This window comes from Babylonia areolata, chromosome 25 (genome assembly GCF_041734735.1).
Source record: "Babylonia areolata isolate BAREFJ2019XMU chromosome 25, ASM4173473v1, whole genome shotgun sequence".
NCBI classification, from domain to species: domain Eukaryota; kingdom Metazoa; phylum Mollusca; class Gastropoda; order Neogastropoda; family Buccinidae; genus Babylonia; species Babylonia areolata.
Window position 1 is genome coordinate 26709901 of NC_134900.1, and position 21383 is coordinate 26731283.

The 21383-nt window shown below is 37.8% G+C and overlaps 2 protein-coding genes across 3 annotated transcripts in view; one reads left to right on the plus strand and one right to left on the minus strand.

Annotated features, from left to right (window-relative positions):
• Nucleotides 1-1407: 1407 nt before the first annotated feature.
• LOC143299446 (uncharacterized) lies at nucleotides 1408-14816 on the minus strand. Its single transcript, XM_076612652.1, has 12 exons — nucleotides 14519-14816; nucleotides 13652-13753; nucleotides 13216-13309; nucleotides 12653-12720; nucleotides 12285-12403; nucleotides 11050-11125; nucleotides 9493-9757; nucleotides 8195-8306; nucleotides 7056-7168; nucleotides 6253-6636; nucleotides 4766-4840; nucleotides 1408-2608 (listed from the first exon to the last, which is right to left on the minus strand). The coding sequence occupies exons 1-12, from the start codon at nucleotides 14546-14548 to the stop codon at nucleotides 2562-2564; spliced, it is 1485 nt and encodes a 494-aa protein (XP_076468767.1). The 5' UTR covers nucleotides 14549-14816; the 3' UTR covers nucleotides 1408-2561.
• Nucleotides 14817-14881: 65 nt separating this feature from the next.
• The window catches only part of LOC143299762 (ERC protein 2-like), a 61315-nt gene continuing 54813 nt past the window's right edge, over nucleotides 14882-21383 (plus strand). For both annotated transcript variants that reach the window (XM_076613157.1, XM_076613158.1), the window contains exon 1: nucleotides 14882-16290. In XM_076613157.1, the coding sequence (XP_076469272.1) occupies nucleotides 15223-16290 (1068 nt within the window). In that variant the 5' untranslated portion in view covers nucleotides 14882-15222. The remainder of the gene's footprint in view (nucleotides 16291-21383) is intronic.

The following is a 21383-nucleotide window of genomic DNA, read 5'->3' on the forward strand; positions in this document are numbered from 1 at the left end:
TGACAACACAACGGGGGTGGGGGTAAAGAATGAAGGGGGAAAAAAGCAAGAAAGAAAGGGAAGGATGATGGGTGAGGGAAAGAGACTGACATAATTATACAGGGAGAAATATAGAGGGATTAAGAGGGAAAGAGTGTGCATGTGTTTTCATGTATATACATGTATGGAAATTAGCTGAATAGAGAGAGAGAGACAGAGAGAGAAATGACAAATGATTTAATGAATAAGACATGCCCTTAATTCATGGGGAGAAAAAACAAAAGCCATGTCAACAAACATGAGAGAAAGAGACACAGAGAGAGAAAGAGACACAGAGAGAGAGGGATATTACATGTGTATAAAAGAGAGAGAAAGAGAGGCAGAGAGAGAGAGAGTGTGCAGTGTAGTGAAGTGAAGTGTAGCGTAATGTTGTATAGTGTAGTGTAACATAAGTTTTGTACGAAAATTTTCATCACCACTACTATGACTACATTGAAGATGGCTTTGTGTCGATATTAATGGTGATGATAAGCTCAACGCCTATCATCACTTTTGCCTGTATTGCCTTCATGAGACTGACAACCAGGGCCATTGTAAATGCTAAAAATAAACATAAGCGAGAGCCATACCTAGACAGAGGGGGTGTGAATAGGACACAGAGAGCAAGAGTGACAGAAGAAAGAAGGAAGGTAGAGGGAGACAGATGGAGAAAATGAGAACGAGGAAGAGGGAAATACAAGGACATACAAAGACAAGAGACAGCTACACCAAGTCTGGAATACATGAAGACAAGATAGAGAAGGGGTCTTTCAGAAAAGGTGAGATTAACTGAAGTCCCACATGCAGCATGCACCCAGCACGTGTAAAAGTACCCACTCCAACAAGAAAGCTGTCCCTGGACAAAATCCTGTGGAGAAATGCACTTTGATAACCGTGACTCAATAATTATGTATGTATTATTGTTGTATCCTCCACACCCCAAAATGGATAAAAAGATTATATTTCTCTGAATGTATGACAGTATAACACATACACCTGCAGTCAGGTAGCCCTGGATTATGGGGGAGTAGCTTGAAGTCTGTAAAAGTGTAAAGAGAAATCTGCTGTGGCGAAAGCATACAATACCATACAAGACACAGAGGAACTGACAAGGACACATAGAGATAATGACACATAAAGACAGGGGCACAATGACAATGGGACAAGAGATGGCCTGGCTACATAGAGACAGGGACACATAGAGATATGGATCACAATGAAGATTCATGGGGATGGGGGATACACTGAGACACACAGGAAACAGGAACATAACAGACTGAGAGCAAAGAAATACTGGACACATGCGGACAGGGACGCCTACATTATGCACATATAAAAATTGGAATACATAGTCTTGTGATATAAAGATGCGAGACCATAGAGAATTGGTGCACAGACGCTGATGCATAGAGACAGGGTATATAGATGGGGGCACACACACAATGGGCATATAAATGCCCAAACAAAGAGACTGGGAAATAATGTAGGCTTCTCTCTTTCTGTCTCATACACGCACACACAAATACTTTCCCATTTATTCTGCATGATTTTTCAGGAACATATGTCAGTCTAAAGACTGAACCACACACACACACACACACACACACTCCTCTCTCACAGACAAAAAATTATAAACACAGCATATGAAATTCAAAACACCACCAACCATAAGACATGGGTGGGAGTGACTGATTTTTGTAATACTTTAAAGTGTAATACTTTGATATATATGTATGTGTGTATGTGTGTTGTGTTGCGATGGGTTGTGTTGTTTTGTGTGTGTGTATGTGTGCGTGTGAGTGTATTCATGTACACATATATGTACATCTTTATGTATGTGAGTGATGTGCATCAGTGTAAGTACGACAATTATCTGTGTTTGCAAATGAAGCAAGCATAATTGTGTCTTTTTAAATGCTGAAATGTCCGAAAACCTGACACAAACCGAGATCTTGAGTACACCTGATATTTCCAAAGCTCACAGTATAAAATCTACCCTGATGATCAAACTAAAATTTTTATTTTAACTGCTTCACAATGAATGATATAGGAACCATAACGTAGTTTTCTCACTCCAGTCCATTATCTGACTCTCACACATTAACACGCACAAATGCACTGACACCATTCATCTCCAGAAAAATAACACACACAAACACACCAAAACTTAAGAGATATATTCACATAAATACTTGCACTGTCTTATGGGTGCAAATCGATGAATATAGGAACATACTGCAGAAAAACGCACACCCGAATGTGCAACATTATAAGTTTTGTGGCTTGTGCTGCTATTGACTCACACATGGTTTTGCTTTAAAAAACAAAACCAAAAAAAAATGCGACAATAACAACAACAAAACAAAACAAACAAAAAACCAAAAAAAGGAGGGGGTGGGGATGGGGAAGGGGAATAGGGTAATAAAGAACAAACAGAAGAATATATACACCCGTACACCAACAGACACACTCATACACATACTGATATTTGCGATCTTGCTATCATCATTTTCATGGTTTTGTCAGCATCAACTGGATGCTGCTCATGGACAGTCATTCACTTTTCTCCTCTTTGCAGGTTCAGATGCTTCTGAAAAAAATAAAAATAAAATAAAATAAAATAAATTGCACTGATGACCAATACGAAAAAAAAAAAAAAATGTTTCAAGACAACAACCCCCATCCAATAGCAACCACTGTACATTCATGTGAAAAAACAAGTTCGAGACGAATAGTGTGATGAAAACAAAAACACACAACAACAGTCGACATAAGAAAAGGAACTGACAGTAAATGTAAGGAAATCACACCAAAACAAGAGAGACAAGGCCTTCAAGACTCACTTGTGATAAATTAAGTCCCCTTGCATTAATTACAGAGTAATTTCCCTTTTTTACCCTCTGCACCAAAACGTTTGCGAAATAAATAAAAATTCCATGCTTAGCAAAAGAAGTTCCCGTATGAACAAAAAATGATAATAATGACTGCTCTTGTTGTTGTGTCAGAATATCAGATCAAAGTGCCAAGTTTAGAGAATACAAAAAATATAAATATAACAGTAAATGCAGTTTGCATATAATTAGGCTTCTTTTTTATTTTTTGTGTGCCCATCCCAGAGGTGCAATATTGTTTTAAACAAGATGACTGGAAAGAACTGAATTTTTCCTATTTTTATGCCTAATTTGGTGTCAACTGACAAAGTATTTGAAGAGAAAATGTCAATGTTAAAGTTTACCACGGACACACACACACACGGACACACACACAGACAACCGAACACCGGGTTAAAACATAGACTCACTTTGTTTACACAAGTGAGTCAACAACAAAGATGGAAATGCAAGGGTAACAGAAAGGAAGGAGCGCATTGATAGAAAGGACAGCAAGTAGATCAAATACTGAAAAAACATGCAATACCACTCACAGACACAGACATAGACATTGATTTACATGATATGACACCTCATGTTCTGGTGCCATCTGTCCCTCCCTGGGAGTTAACAAAAGCAAACATCAACATATTTGCTTCTGAAACAACAAAAGCAGAATCTCCACATATAAAACCAGCACCTGTCAGAATTGAATTAAAAGGAAATTTTGATTATCATTTAAAACTTTACACTGATGGCTCCTGGATGATAGCAGTGCTGGATCTGCTTTTGTCATTCCTGGCCTAAAAACAGAAAAATCATATTATTTAGGTAAGGGACATTCAATTTTTACTGCTGAATTGGTGGCCATTCTTATGGCTTTAAATCATCTTGTTGATATACCAATGATAGTAATATCCTATTTTGTGTTGATTCTCAATCTGTTTTAAAAAGTTTGCTCCTTGTTGAGAATAATCAATGAGAAGATTTATTGTTTGAAATTAGGTATTTACTGCACTCCCTATTTGTGAAAGGTACAAATGTTGATTTTTGTTGGATACCATCCCATACTGGATTCCTTTATAACGACCAAGCAGACAGGGCAGCAAAAAGGGAGTAAAGAATCATACAGATAGTATAAAAGTATATTGCCCACTGTCATACAAAGAAATAAGCAATATACTAGAAAGAGACTTTTATAGGTGCTTGAATTCAAGTCTAAAACCTTGTCAGTTGACTTTCTCAGACTTTGGTCCGATTCGCAGACCAATTCTGTGTTTAGACTATTATCAAATTCATTACAAACCAAGTATTGTTCTAATGTCAAGTGCATATGCTTTAGTAACCTGACAATTAAGCATATAATTTTTGACTGTAGCTTGATGAAGCCTTTTGTACATGAAAGTGTGTCTTCACAAGTGACTGAGAACGTTGATGTTTTTGACTTTTTGCATTCATTATCAGTTGTTTCGCCTGTCAGTTTAACGACTTCTCTTTTACGAAGTCTTTTAATTAATTTCCTGTAACTGTATTTAGAAATTTTGTTTCAAATTTCACCCTCACTTCACCCTCATTTGCCCAGTTTCCCCCAACCCTCTATTCAATCACATCTCCTACCCCTTCTAACCGATAATACTCAAATGTATTCATAAATACTTTAACAAAATGTCTTCAATCACCAATATGTGTGACAGGACATTAAACAAAATTCCTCCTCCTCCACTCACAGACACAGACACACATGCAAACTATGTTGATGAACAAATTTTTTTAAAAAGGCCTCTCCCAGAGGCATAGAAATACAAATGCATACACACACACACACACACACACACGCACACACACACACACACACACACACACACACTCCTTCTTACCAGCAGAGTTCCTCTTTGCTTTATCGTTTGCAGACTGAACACTCTGACTGATCTGACTCCAAATCTCTATCTCCTCTGAAACAAAGTGACAATTTTTCTCCCCTATTCGATCACATCTTCACTGTGAATCACGCCTTTCAATATAAGAGAAGAAACTCTTTCATATGTACAGGCCTTTATTACAGGAGACAAACATTTGTGATTCGCCAGGCGGAGTGGTGGTATAGTCGTAATGCGACTGCTTAGGAAGTGAGAGAATCTGAGTGCACAATTATCTCACACCCACCAGTATTTCCACCAGTATTTTCTCCCTCTCCACTAGATCTTGAGTGGTTGTCTGGACACTAGTAATTCAGATGAATTATTAAGCCTAGGTCCAGTGTTTAGCATGCACCCAGTGCATGCTAAAAAAAACAACCCACGGCAACAAAAGAATTGTCCCTGGCAAAATTCTAGAGAAAAATCCACTTTGATAGGCAAACAAATACACTTGCAGGGAAAAACGAACAACAACAAAAAGGGCAGTGCTGCACTGTAGCAATGCTTTTTCCTGGGGATAGCACCCTGAATTTTACACAGAGAAACCTGCTGTGACAACATGCAATACAATACGATACAATACAACATAATACAATGTTAAATAGCTAAGAATGCATTGTGGTTGGGAAGTGTAAGAACAGTAACTCTTGAATGTGTGCTGGCCCTGGCCTCTTTCCAGGATGCAAATTTGATTTTCTTCAACTTAAAACAAGTACCCATTTTCAGGGGAAAAGGTCATGTGCAGCACATGGAAATTCTACTGACACTGATGACTGCAATAAGCGCAGACAAAGAAGACATAAATATATCTTTATTTAGGGAAATGTTAAGTCTGCACATCTGGGTTTTCTATGGAGATACATGCCAGTTATGTTCAAGTATTGGATATGGACCAGAAATTTAAAAAAGAAGATTTTCTGACAACCTGCTATGACCGAAGAATAAAGTGACTACATGCAGTGATACACAAACACAGACATGCCACATTCTGATTGTCCTTTATATTAAAATTGTACAGCATTAACACACACACATATATATATATATAATATATATCTAATTTACTGAGGGAACACCTCTCTCTCTCTCTCTCTCTCTCTCTCTCTATATATATATATATATATAATATATATATATATATATATATATATATATATATATATGTGTGTGTGTGTGTGTGTGTGTGTGTAATTCACTGAGGGAAAAATACCCAAACAGCGGGTTTGATCAACGTATGGAGCTTTGCCCTTAAACTGTAATGACACCACTGCACTTTATGAGGTAATTACACACATGCACATGCACAAGGACACACATACACACACATGTACACTTACACGTACATACACATGTTCACACAAATACACACATGTAAACACACATACATACGGACACACATATACACAAACATATACGTACACACGAAGAGAAATGACACTCATTCTCACCAAAATCGTCCTCTCCAATCAACATGTTGGGATCCAGATCCCCCACGTCCCCCGTACCACCGTCACCCTTCCTTGGCTGGGCCACACTCCCAGGGGCAGGGGTGGAGGTGGCCATGGGTCCCTCAGACATCAACCTGCTCATTTGAGTTGATTCTTTTGCACCAGAGCCTGATGGTACCCTGAGCTCACTTCCATCTGGTGGGCGAGCCGCTGCTGTTTCTGCCGTGGTGGGCATGGTGCTGGCGGCGGTTTTGGTGCCGGTGGGGACGGCGAATGGTATCAGGGATCTGGTGGGATTCAGGGATGTGCTCCAGGTGGCGCACTTCTTCAGGCGAGGACTGCAGCGCCGCAAGGATTCGGAGGATTCGGGCGAGCTGTTGAACTCTGCGTTTCGACGCAGGAAGAGATAAGGCATGATTCTATAAAATTCTGTAATTTTAAAAACAGAACAACAAAAAACAAAAAAACACAAAAAATACACATATGTGTCTACATACACAATTTTACGTGTATGGTTTTGTCACTGCATATTTCTTCACTTGTAAATTGTATACACTAAAACAAAAACACTTAGGAGTAATGTTTCTATAGTTAATTGTGAGTATTCTATGAACTGACACCCATGACATATGCATTCAAAATAATTCTTATACACAAATGTAATAAGCATCACACAGCTTACATATCTCAGGAGAACCAACACATTTTTAGGGAGAGAACAATTTCATCAGCAGAAATCACAAACCGAAGTGATGTGAAAAAAACCCGGCAGATGTTGGTTCCATTATACAGGTACAGCTTACCTTGGCCTTTCTGATCCTGAATTTTGGCTCGCAACACCTGAAACTCTTGCTGTCTTTGCAACTTTCTGCGTAGTCTTTCTTGTCGCTGAAGCTCTTCCGCTGATGGCGTTTCACTAATAGGAAAGAAAGTAGGTGCAACTGCATGAACCTTTCCTAAACACAAAATGATTTTATTTTAAAAACAATGGTTGAGACTTTTTTAAAACTTATGCTAAACAACTTCATATCATCACATAATATTACTTTTTTCTTTTAATCTTCCTGCTGACTTTTCTTTTGTGTTTAATCTGCACCATAAAAAAAAATACAGACAAAAATTAAACTCACAATTTTTACAATTTTGCATTCAGTTGTCATTTTTGTTTTTGTTAACAGTCCTTTGATCACTTATTGTACAATGCAACAAAAAAACAGAAAATGAAGATGAAGAATAGAAGATCCTCCACCCTCCTCCTCTTCAGTTACAAACAACAACAACAAATAAAACAACAACAAAAAAACAACCAAACAAGTTTTCTCCAGAACTAAATCAAAAACACAAATTGTTAAGTGCCATTAGAATTCTGTTTCTTTTACATATATACATTTTCAAATGACATATATTGACTTGTTAAATGTAGTTCTTAAAAAACATATGTATATAAAAGCAATACCAACATGCCCCCCACACACCCCTTGTCCCCCACCAAAACACACACATACACTTGAGTTGTCTGCATTAGACTTGCACTTTAAATAGGTTTATCTTACTGCATTATACTGAATATGTAATATCTTATTTGGATCAAGCCAAGTTTAATGCTGAGTAATTCAACAGTTTTAGTCTTTCTTTTCTGTTTTATATCACAATTTTTTAAAACCACCCCCTTTGCTAAGTATTGTGAGTTGCTGTTGTAAAAGAAATAAATATAAAGAAGCAAAAACAAAAACAAAAAACAATACAGGTAATGGCCAATAATCATGCTGTGTAACACATATACATGTACACTCATGCACACAGCATACATGATCTGTTCCTGCACACATACTCAGTAAGTTTCAACTAAATCATAGTAAATTGTCTGGGAACTAAACTTTATTGTCGCCCATTATCATCAGTTTTTAAAGATAAAAGTTCAAGCCGCAAGTCTAGGTATTACCTGTAATTCGCTGCAGGAGTTTCAGGAGCCTGTGGTCTGGATTCACTCTCTTTGGCATCAGTTGCTTTTCTGTGCTGTGGAGCGATCTCAATGTTTTCTTTTTCAGCAGCAGCTGAAACAAGCAGTTGTATTCTTTACTATTGAAACTTTGTATAATTGTATAGTGTAATACTTCAAACACAACAAATTTCTCTGCCTGATATTTGGGTTATTCTCCCAGAAAAAAGAAAGTCACCAAAAACCAGTAAACTCCATATAATTGTAAATAGTACTGTTTTACACTTCAGTCACAACCGATTTCTCTGCCTGAAGAACAAGTCACCATAAACCAGTGCCACCCCTTTTTTTCAATATATATATATATATATTTTTTTTTTTTTTTTTTGTTTTTTGCTGCCCCATCATCTGCACCGTTTCAGTGACATTACTCCCACACCGCTCATTTAGATTCCTCCATACACAGCCACACCCGGGTTCCAGCGTCGGCAGTCCGCAGGGAGCCATCAATGTTAGGTCGCCAGGAGGCCACACACCAATACTGGTTTCAGTGTCTAAAGGAGGCATCACTGTGTTCCGACAGATCCATATAAGATACACCCCATATGCTAGGCTGATACCTGAAAGCAGCATAACCCAATAAGCTAGTCAGGCATTGAGTGCATGTATGTATATTTGTGTACCTCTCAGAGTTGATACTGACAACTATATTACCGGGATGCATGCCGGAAGATTATAAAATAAAAAATAAACAAAAACAAACAAAAAACAGAAAGAAAAAAGAAGACAACTGCAGAAAAATAAAAGGTATCAACTAGTTCAGTCAATTCAAATAACATTTTCATTTACCCAACAAGTCAACTTTTCTTGAACAAGTATATTGAAATACACATATCATCACCGAATAAAGATGATCAAATCAATCAACATTCAACTGTTCTGACTTCAGGCTCAAAACCTGAAATGAATTAGTCAATACAATAAAACACAATATCTGACATTTGACATTGTTGCTTTTGTCCAGCCAACCAAACAGGGCAAAAAAGACAAGTCCCTTCTGACATGCTTGTAGTAAGCTAACTCTAGCAGACTGAAGCTCTAAGATTTGAATCATATGACTGCCATGTGACATCTTTCATTAACGTACGTTATTATGCGAGATTTTGGGGTGTTCCATATGGTGTTGCTGTAACCAAAATTCACCGTTTTTCAGAGACCTGAAATTAAGCCCGTGTTAATGTTCATAATGCCTTCTGTTGTTCAAGAGGTATGAAAGGTTACAATGCTTAGAGATACCTTACCTCCAGCAGATTCTAAACGCTCTGTGGTGAGAGCGCCTGTTCTGTTTACATCTGCCACGCTGTCACATCCTCCAGAGACAGGATTTTCTGCATTGGCTGGAGAAGCCATGGCCAGAGTTCTTGACATCATAGGGGTCTGCTGACTTGTGTGCTCACTTGTGTGCCAGTTCGTCTGCCGTTTGTTACGGGTCGTCCGACGTGCATGGGCTGCCTTTTCATCCAAAGTCTCGCGGCGCATGTCAGCAATGTTGTAAGTTGGTTGTTGCTTTTGTTGGAAAAAAAAAAAGAAAAGAAAAAAAGATTTACAACAACACAAGGCTGCTAATCATTTCATATCCTGTTAGTGTTATCCTGGTTTAAGCAGACATGGTTAATGATTAAAAGATACATCTGACACTAATCTGACACAAAATCATTGAATTACTAAGAATTACAATCTAAATACATGCTTTACATCGGATAAAAGCAATACATACGGCGCAGCATGGAATCACAGGTTTATTTAGGACAAAAGTATTGCCCACACAAAACAGTTACTTTCAGGTTTGGGATAACAATGTTATACATAGTACAGAATCATGCTCGCTTTTTATTTAAAAAAATTCTATAATATAAAAAATTACATGCAGCATACAACTGCAAACCAGTTTTTGTAAGAGCAGAAAAGATAGCACAGCATTATATGTCAGTGTGGAATAAAAGCATCACACAAAGCACAGAATCATATACAGCAGAGGATAAAAAATACCATACACAGAATGAAATCACTCCCCAGTTTTGGATAAAAGTACTATATGCAACACAGAATCCCTTTTCACTTTGGAATGACACACTGTGCATAACACAAAAACAAGCACCAGTTTCAAAATAATGCATTACTTACAGTACACAATCATGCACCAGTGCTGGATCAAAGCATAACACAGAACACAGAATCTCCTATTAGTTTTGCACGAACAAATTAGGCTAAATTAACAGCCATATGTCAATTTTACATACAAGTCATTAGAGAAGGGAAATTCAATAATTACAGCACAGAATCACATGTGAGTTTATGATATAAGTATTGCATGCAGCACAGTCAGACTAGGTCTGGATAAAGTGTTACGAAAAGCCAGTCACGTATTCTCAGTTTCAGATCAAATCATGACCTAGAGGACAGAATTATGTACCAGTTTATGACAAAGGCATTGGGGTTACAAGCATAATATACTAGTTTTGAACAAAAGCATGGCATCACATAATTAATTTTCTTGATTGATTTATCTGAATTTAACTAGATAACAGAGTCATTCTCATAATCATGTGCTAGTTTTAGATAAAAGCATGCAACACATGTCACAGAATCATGTACCAGTTTTGGAACTGGATAAAATCATAACACAGAATATTAAATCATGTACTATTTATAACAAAAGTATTACAGCACACAGCCATGCTCCAGTTTTTAATAAACTCATAACAAACAACATAGATTCATATACCTGCACAGGGTAAAATGAGAGAGAGAGAAAAGAGAAAAGGTAAAGGTATTTACCAAAGCACAGAATTACTTACTGGTTTAGGAGCCTGTGTGATACACTTGAGATATGTCTTATCACCAAGGCAGTTTCCTAAAGAGTTTCCGAAACACCTGCAAATTACGACAAATTATAGTTATTAACTTATTTTCTGTCTGAATGATACAAACTCCTATATGTCAATGTGACATTCCAAAACAACTGCAAATTACGACAAGTTATACTTATAGAGATATTTTCTATTGACAAAGACTTGTAGGTTGATCAGTGCTGATGACAGACTGCACTTTGACAAAACAGATGATAAGCAAGTGTCCCATGTGAGGCACCTACATACGTAACATAGCGTACATTAGTGAAGAACTTTCAGCAACAAGAGCATTGCTCTTGGCAACAAACTTATGTATAGTAATATACAACAAAAAGTATATGCAAACAGACACAATTACCTTGTGACAATAACAAAAAAAACAAAGGTCTGCACTGGGCTAAGGTAATGAACTCTACCTGAGGAAAACAACCCGAACTTAACACACAGGAATCTGTTACACACAAAAAAGAGATATTATTTATATCATAATCATGTGTAATTCATTGATAGAATAACCTAACTGTATCGTCCAAAAAACACAGATCTGTACAAAAAAACTGACAGTGAAAACCACACATACTCATAAACACACACATCAGAGAAACTTTGTGTCTACCGAAACACAGATCTGCAAAGTTTGACAGTGAAAACAGCACACACACACACACACACACACACACACACACACACACACACAATTAGGTATTTATTGCACTCCCTATTTGTGAACAGTACAAATGTTGATTTTTGTTGGATACCAAATATTGTTCTAATGTCAAGTGCATATGCTTTAGTAACCTGACAATTGAGCATATAATTTTTGACTGTAGCTTGATGAAGCCTTATGTACACTAAAGTGTGTCTTCACAAGTGACTGAGAACGTTGATGTTTTTGACTTTTTGCATTCATTATCAGTTGTTTCGCTTGTCAGTTTAACGTCTTCTCTTTCACGAAGTCCTGTAATTGTATTTAGATTTTTTTTTTTTTTTTTTCCAAATTTCACCCACATTTCACCCTCATTTGCCCAGTTTCCCCAACCCTCCATTCATTCACATCTCCCACCCCTTCTAACCGATAATACTCAAATGTATTCATAAATACTTTCACAAAATGTCTTCAATCACCGATTCAAAATTCCTCCTCACACACACACACACACACAGCAACACTAATGACTTACTTTAAAGCTCTCTTCAACCCATCTGTGACAGCCTCTTTCCTGGCTTTTTCCAATGAAAGGGCTTTGGATCTCATCCCTTCACTCACACCATAGCCAACGTCCTCATGAAAAGACCCATCCTGATTAAAAAAACATGCAAAATTTATTATCATTATTATATGATTTCTTTTTTCTTTCTTTTTTTCTTTCACAAACTGAAATTAAAGTTGGCAGCAAATTTAATGAACAAACCACCAACATTTGAACATACACACACACAAAGAAAAAAAAGCAGAATTTTTTTTTTATTTGTCAAGTGTGCATGCACGACCCCCCACCCCCTCCCCCAAACACACAAATCAAGCAATCAACAAAATAAATCTGCTTACCTTAAGCTGAACTTTCACAAGTGCGCTGACTCCTACATAAAATTTCCCATTCTGGTGGTCTACGAAATCTGAAAGAAGATTTTTCTCATTCTTACTTACTAAGACTAATAACTTAATTAAATGGAAAAAAAAGGACTTGAGTTGGTTTTAACATGAAAAATTTACAATTACTTAACTTATCTAATAAAAATACATTATTATTTTGATAAAAATCATCATTTTTATAAATGATAACAGAAAACAAACTTTGAGAAACAAAAGAAAAACAATCCATCCCTCTACCCCACCATGCATTACAATAACACAAACCAAAGTGTATAGTAGTAAAAAGAAAAGTGTGGCTCATCAAAGATCAAAAGTATTCTCCCCAGTGACACATACACACACAAACAGTGAAACACACTTAAGTAATAAACAGACTTGTGAGATTGCTGTGTTGGTACCTCTGTCAGAACTTGATCTTTTGACACAATGCATGGACACAAACACAGTATGACACTTAATACATGCATGCATCCACTGATACAATTTGACAATACAATTACGGATTAAACAGCACTCACCAACTGTTTGCTGAGAAACAGAATGGGACCAGCCATTAAAGCCAAACGTCTCATTTGCCATTGAGATCAGACGCCATCCCTCAATGTATGCAAGCTGCCAAAAAAAAGGTAAAACAACAAACATGTGAACAGTCAAAGCTGAAGAAGCTCCAAGTGGGGTAACTGGTGTGCCAGTAAAGACTGCAACCACATCAAATGATTCAAAACTTTACTGCCAAGATTATGTGTGCGCATGCTGTCTGCTGTGTATGATAAAAACTCATCCATGATTTTTGACACAGTTGAGCACTTGTAACATTCGAGAGTAGCAAACACATGAAAATTACATGATCTCCTTAAAATTATGCATCATTCCAATGGAAAGATCTCCATCCCTATGCTTCCAGAGACGCAAGCTTTATTTCTCAAATGCTGACATAGTGAAAAACAGTTGTACCTTCAGACCACCAGCTCCGACACGTTGACTGATGAATTCTGGTCCCAGCCTCTGACGAAGCGCCTGCTGCACAGCCTCATATTCTTCAGGGCTGAACCCCTCCTGTGTCAAGATCCAGTTGATAAAAATAGATCAGATTTAACATTTTTAATTACCAGTTCATGTAACATCTACAAGCATAGAAATGAATATACATCATGTATGTGTGTGTGTGTGTGTGCATGCATATGTGCACAAGCAAATTAAACTGAGCGTCTAGTCATTCAGACGAGACGATAAACCAAGGTCCCATGTGCAGCACGCACTTGGCACACTGTGAAAGAACCCATGGCAAAGAGAGAGTTGTCCTCTGGCAAAATTCTGTAGAACTAGAAGAGATCTATTTGATTGGTACACAAATATGCATGCACTCCAGGCCCAACATTCTCTAAACTGTAGCCACACACACACCTTCACTGACGGCAGCACAATGGTTTGGATATAAGCAATATGAGGGAAATAATTCCGAAACAATCTCAGACACTTCCCAAAAGGGGGACTTCATCAAACCATGGGTTTGTGTTTCTGTTGGTTGCAGAGCATGTCTTGCTCACATGTCTTGCGTACATGTAGTATGTGCATGCTAAGGGGAAGTGTTTACCAGCATTGGTTTGAAATTGTGTGCCTTTGTCCGAGTTCTTCTCACATGCAAAGACCACGAATCACGACAATACCCCACCAGTTTAGTTTTAACTTAAATATAAATAAGCTTTGGTTGCTGCTGACATAAAGATAAACATTCAATTGAAAATGGGTGACCTACACATTTAATGCTATTCAATGGGAATGTGATCCGAAAATGAAACATGTCTTCAGGCTTGAACTCACCTGTCCAAACGTGCTTTGTTCTTTCTCCATTCTTTGTATAAAATACTGTTGTAAACTGTGCGTCAACAAGTGTCTTGTATCAATTTATATCAACAATGTGATCAACGACATGTTCGAATTTCCCGCGAGTTGGGGCTGTTGTTCTTCTTGTTTAAACACATTTAAGCAAACAAGGACCTAGGACAGCTCGGCAACATATTGGATACGATCATAATATCGATTCGTCAGCTATGTACAAAATCAAACGTTATAGCAAAGCCATAAATCTCAGATCATCATTCTCACTGCCAAAGCAGACGTCTCCTTTCACGGAAGTTATTGGTTCGTCAAACCGGAAATAGATGTCGCAGTGAGGATGCTAATGTCTGCTCTAGGACGGAGGCAGCCAGTCGAGGGCAGACAAAAATGACAACCTGTGAAACATTTTGTAACTTGTGAGGTGATTGGCTTTCGTTTTGGAAAATTCCACTGCTCATGTTTCGTCTGTCTATTTCGTAGACGCTGTAATGACAATTACTGAGAACTAATAAAAGATGAGACTGCTGATGCTGAGTGCACCAAAAATGGTGCAGCAGCAAGTCGCCTCAGCACCACACTGCTGTGCCTGATGGCACCACATCTTTCACAGTTTTGAGTTTAGAATGATTTGTGTTTGTCGGTCTTCTCACTATTTTTTACGTTCAAGTCACCTTTTCGATTTTTAAATGCCTGAATTCAAGCTGAAGAAGATGTTTAGTAAGAGTCGGTCCTCCAGCCGCCACCGGATGGACTCGGAGGGTGGGGATGTTGGCACTGGCAACATGAATGGGGGAGGACCCATGTCCTCCCATCCAGGGACCAGTCCAGAACATCATGGTCCTGGAGCTTCATCCTCACGCTACGGCTCACGGTCATCTTTGACAGGAGGCAGCATGAGCGGGAATGGTAGCAAGTCCAATTCTTTAGAAAGACGGAGTCGAACAGGCTCTGATGGAGGAATCTCTGGTATTTCTGGAATGGACAGTGGTCATTCCAGCATGAACAGCCCTCTCAATTTACCCATGGAGCATCTTCAGTCTTTCAATGCCACATACGGAGGGGGGCAGCGCACCTACCTGGAGAGTTTATCGATACCACGCCAGTTGAGTAGTCAGGTTCCCCCCAAAAGTGCCCTCAGCCCTACACATCATGCACGAAGCAGCCATTTTAGTCATGGTCACCATGCGCGCACCAACAGTGCCACTAGTTTGTCCACCACTGCATTGCGTGATCGGTCGATTGATAGATTAGAACGTGATGTTGTATACTCCACAGACCGCTCCCTTGACAGACATTTAGATCGTATGCAGAGCCTGTCTGCTGCCATTGATAATCAGCGTGAAAGAAATCAAAGAACTTACAATCGTGACCGTTCATTAGACAGGGAGTATCCTCACATGGGTGCGAGATCATTAGAGCGTGAACACAGCTCTGTGCCTCGCTCACGTTCATCTGATCGTAGTGGTGAAATGAACTACCCAATGCCTCCTTTCATCACGTCCAGCCCCTCCCCTCAGGACTACAGAAACAATCTGATTTTTGAGCTACAGTGCCAGGTCACAGAACTCCATCAGGAATGTGCCAAGTTACAAAAGGAAGTGGAAGTGGCCAGAGACAAGTTGGGGTCCAGCATGAACAGCATCAAGACTTTCTGGAGCCCAGAGCTGAAGAAGGAGCGCTCAATGAGGAAAGAAGAGTCAGCCAAGTGCAACATGCTGAATGAGCAACTCAAGGTCACACAGGCTGAATTAAAGGTTGGTTGCTCAAAAAGATTAGTGGAAAGTAGTTGTATAATTGGTACAGAAGCCAAAACTAAAAGTGTGGGATTGAATTACAGCTATTAGTATTACTGTTCGTTTTTCATTATGATTTTTTTTTCTTCTGGTGGTAGTAGTGATGACAAAGATGAAAAGTAATACAGTTTGATGAAAAAATAGCAAAAAGATAATTTAAAGCTGTTACAAAAGCCTGTGATTATGCTTTTTTTATTTTAATTTTTTTTTAGTAGTACTGCATTCTATTTCTAGATGTTAAAGAATAGTTTTTAAAAGATTTTTTCAGGCAGCATTGTTAACGAGGTGGCATGGTATGTCCAACCCAATGCTTTAAAAGTGTAAAGATATATGATTATCATAAAGAAAAACAAGTCATTATAACTATGGTTTCCAATGAATACTTTTTGTTGACTCAAAACCCCAGGTTTTGGCCCTGTTTTGATGAAGAAACTTAGAAAAAATTTTTTAATGAATGTTGTAAAAACATAGAAACAAGGGAGCTAAGTGTGTACAGTTTTCCAACAAAATAAGTATACATATTCACATTGCAATCCTCGTGACCACCTACAAATACAATATAAAACTGCTTTAACAATATTTGGATGCTGTGTGGTAATTTGATTTTAGTTCAAAGCAGGTTTTGCAGAAAACTACACACATGACGTTCTCTGACTCAGCGTGTGATTCATCACAAGAGACCATGCTAATAATACTTTGTACTCTTGGGATGGACATTGTGTGTGTGTGTTGTCACTCTGATTTAGTAATTGATAACATCAGACTGATCTCTGCATAACATACTTAGTTCTGACAGTGCAGTTTACAAAAAAAAGAACAAAAAAATTGAAGAATGGTGATTGGTTGAAAGGGTAGACCATGCATGGCATTGAAACTAATTGGCAGTGAATGTATAAAATGCCCTAATTAGTTTCAGTTTTAATTGATCTTTACATAAATCTAAAGTTGTCTAATTTTGAGGATTTGGCTGACATCACCATGGCAGTTGTTTGTGTATGCTTAGTTTAAATCAACATGTCATTTGGTCTCAGACAAGAGACATCCTGGACTTGGCAAACCCCAGGATCTAGAGAGTGCAGACTTTAAACAAGTGCCTCTATGTCTGACATACATGTATACAAAGTAACAAAGCATCTCAAGTGATAATAACAAAAATAAGCTGAGGAAATGAAAGCAAAGAAAGTTTTGCTAATTTCCATCAAAGTTTGTTGCGCACACTGCACAGTACTTCAGTTACTTAGTTTTATTGGCTACAGATCCTTACACTTACAGCACACAGCTCCTCATAAGTTTGTTACATTTCCAGCCTGGAGCTTAAATTAGGGGTTGAAACAAAAGTATAAGGCAATATGAAGGAAAGTGGTATGATCTGGAACTGGTGGAAGTCTGGAAAATGTAGCAAATCATTTTCATTTCATTTAATTGTCACAATTTGAAGGACTTTGAACACCATGTATGCTTCAGATTTTTTTTGGTGTTGTTTTGTTCACGTTTTTTTTATGTAGACGAGAGTGACATGTATGTCTACTCAGTGCTGGAAATTTTACCTGAAACCAAATTCTAACTAGGTGATCCTTTTGATTCCGACAGGACAGAATTGAACTGATGAGATTTTAGGACCAGGCATGGTATCTGGTCTGTCAAACTAGGACATTTTTTGGACAAGCAGACTGTGAGAAAGTAAAATGAGATTGAGAGAGAGAGAGATTTTTTTTATCCTAGCTAGACACTGAAGAAAAGTTCAGTGACACAGAGACTATTGATGCTGCAGCATTGAACAGTCTTTCACAAGTTTGTGTACTCTTACTCAGTGACTGTCACTGATACGTATATATGTCACTGTCAGACACCTGTTTATTTAACAGATTATAGACCTGTTTAAGACTTGCAAAAGTTGTAGCTTTGTCATAATGTTGCAGCTTCCTGAACTCACTGCTTATTGCTTATGTTTTATTGTACAACTATTGTACTACTTCTGTGTACTAGTCAAGTGCTGTGAGGGGGGGGGGGGGGGGAGGTCTTCACTGACCAGTCAATTCCCACCTAAGAACCGCAGCAGGTGTCTCATACACAGAGACTTCTTACAAGTTAGGCCTTGGCTTTATGCTTGGAAGGAGGGGGTGGGGGGACCATGTGACAAGAACCTTCAAATCTTATGATTATTAATATAAAGGAGTGAACTTTGTGGGTTGACATTTCAGAATTGTAAGGCAATATTCCAGAGACTCTGCACTGTTGTAAAAGATAATAGCGTGGCCTTGTTGTTTTTATACTATATGATATACATCTATAGCGATAACAATAATAAAATGCTATAGAAAATAAGACTTTTTAAAGAACTGTCAGGGTTCGTTACTATTACTAGCAACCAAACCCACACAAACCACATTGAACGATTGATTATTAAGACTATGAGAGGTGAATTCTGTTCCTGTACCATAGCGTGTGGCCAGGTCATGTTTGGCAAGGTATTCAGATCAAAGGCTTTAGTTGTTTTTTCTAGCACTCTGCAGCATGGTACCCTGCTCAGTACTGTGGGCTGTGTTTTTCTTATGCTTGTATACCTTCTCGGTCGGAAGGTTTGCAGTCTGTGACTGAAAGCGGATTCATGTCCAGAGAGATCATAGTTCATACTGACTCACTGAATACACAATATGTACACTTGAAAGGATTGAATCTTGGTCTTTTATTAAGGGTTTCTCATGTTAGAGTGCATTTGAGTACAGAATGTAGGTGTGCGTTTGGATGGGCTTTGAACTTGCAAATGAAACTAAAATGGTTAATCTTTGCCTGTGCGTTCAGTTTCCTGTCAGAGTGGGTTGAGTTGGGAGTGTGCATTTAAGAAAAATGGTAAACTTTGGAAAGACAAAATATCATTAATAAATAAATGAAATATAGAACTGTGAGGTGTAAAACTTACTACAAATTTTATGAGAAATTGCACAGAGTTAAATTGTAAATAATAATTGAAGTCTAATAAATAGAGTGGATGTAATAATTTGTCAGTAAACATTTTGTTAAACCGCTTTCCTTTGACTAACACTAGAAAAGTAGTAACAGTTTTTCTTTTGCCAACACACACACACTCCTTAAATTTGTCAGCTTTTTCCCACACCCATATCATGTTGTCAGTTGGTGTCTCTGTTTCTTCAGAACATTACATGTCTGAGTGCATACCCTGCAGGCACAGGAACTAAAAAAGGGAATGTGTGGATGATGTGCGTGATCCGCATCAGCGCATTTAATCGATTAAAATCATAATGTTTTGAGTCATTTATAGAATATGACTGATAGTGACAGTCAAAACCCATCATCATCATCATTAACACTCAGAATTCATTCATTGAGATTGAATTTATTATGTTAACCAAGTGCTGTATTAAAATATTTCAGAATATTTTCCTAAGAAAAAAAACACAAAAAAAACTTAAGTTTGAAGTTAAATGCATTATTAGTATTATTCTGTTCTGTTAAAGAGTAAAACTTGTCTGTGGATGGTGTAAAATATAGGTTCAGTTCTTCAGCATGCAAATTAGTACAATTTCATTTTGAGGTGCCATTAAAAAATGATGACTGGACATGAATATAGTACCATACTGGCAGGTTTTTTCTTACACCGTGACATGAATTATTTGTAACGGACTTTGCCAATTATTTGAAAAAAAGAAAGAAAAAAAGACTTTTCCTATCACTATGAAAACATTTTGAACATTATTGATTTTAACATGTTAATTCTTATGCACAAAATTTAATTTTGGCATGGTTGTAAATTATATTGTTTCAGATCTATCCCCCCTTATGTCAGTTTTAAGCTAGTGTTATTGTACTGTCTGCTTAAACAATAGAGAAGCTCTAGACAGAACAGCAATGGTACCATGTATCATTTGGGGAGAAACCTTTGGCTTTATTTATAGATCAGTCCTTTAGATTGGGGGGAAAATCTTCTGATGGAAAATCACAATGATGTGGCAAAGAACATGTGTGCGTTTGTGTAATTGTGTGTTGGTGTGTGTGCATACTTAAGTACTGCAACACAGCAACATTCTGGATTACAAATGATAGTGTGTAAAATTTGTGAGTGTGTGTGTACCATTTGTTTTCTTTACTTTCATTTAATTCCTTTGTTTTGTGTAATCATGTTTGCAAAGTAAAAACTGATGAGTAGTACCAAGTACTGTCTCCCACCTCTTCATGACAAGAAATCCACTTGAAATCTTGAACATAATCATTATCTGCAACTCTGTGTGTGTGTGAGAGAGAGAGAGAGAGAGAGAGAGAGAGTCACACACAGTGTGTGTGTGTGTGTGTGTGAGAGAGAGAGAGAGAGAGAGTCATACAGTGTGTGTTTGTGTGTGTGTGTAGGTAGGTAGGGGAATGTTTCTGTGCTATTTTGCAGCTGAAAGAGTGACAGCTGTTAGTGTCATCAAGCACTTAGGCACTGTAATGTAACATTCTGTTGTTGTTTTTGATTGCTGTACCAGTGTAGTATTATATATATTATATATTAGCACAAAGTAATAACTTGTAAGGTGTATATATATATATTCAAGCCAGGAAATAAGCACAGTGATATATTTCTGATCAGCATCTCCAGTACAACAACACTGAAATTGTTCAGAATGTGGCCTGCAGTTCTAACGCTTCCATTGATATTATTTATTGATTTCTTTGCTGCTGTGTCTGGGCATCAGATGCTTTGGACAGGACAATGTTCAGCCCATATGTTGGTGGAATTTAGCTGTGCTTATCAAATTTACCCCACATCATGCTTTTTCTCCTTTGCCTTGCTGTCCTTGATGAATGATAGAAAACCTGTCATGGATGTGTTGAGTGACACACTAACCCGGGCCACTGACACGCTAACCTGGCCCACAGACACCAGATATATCAGATGTGGTCATCTTCATCTCTGCCAGAGATTCAGTTACATACATCCTGATATCATACTGTATGAATGAATACCTTGTTACTGTCTTAACAGCCTTTACAGTTTCATTAAATGATAACCTTGATACTGTTTGTGTGAACTGACTCGAGGCATAAGAAATAAAGAA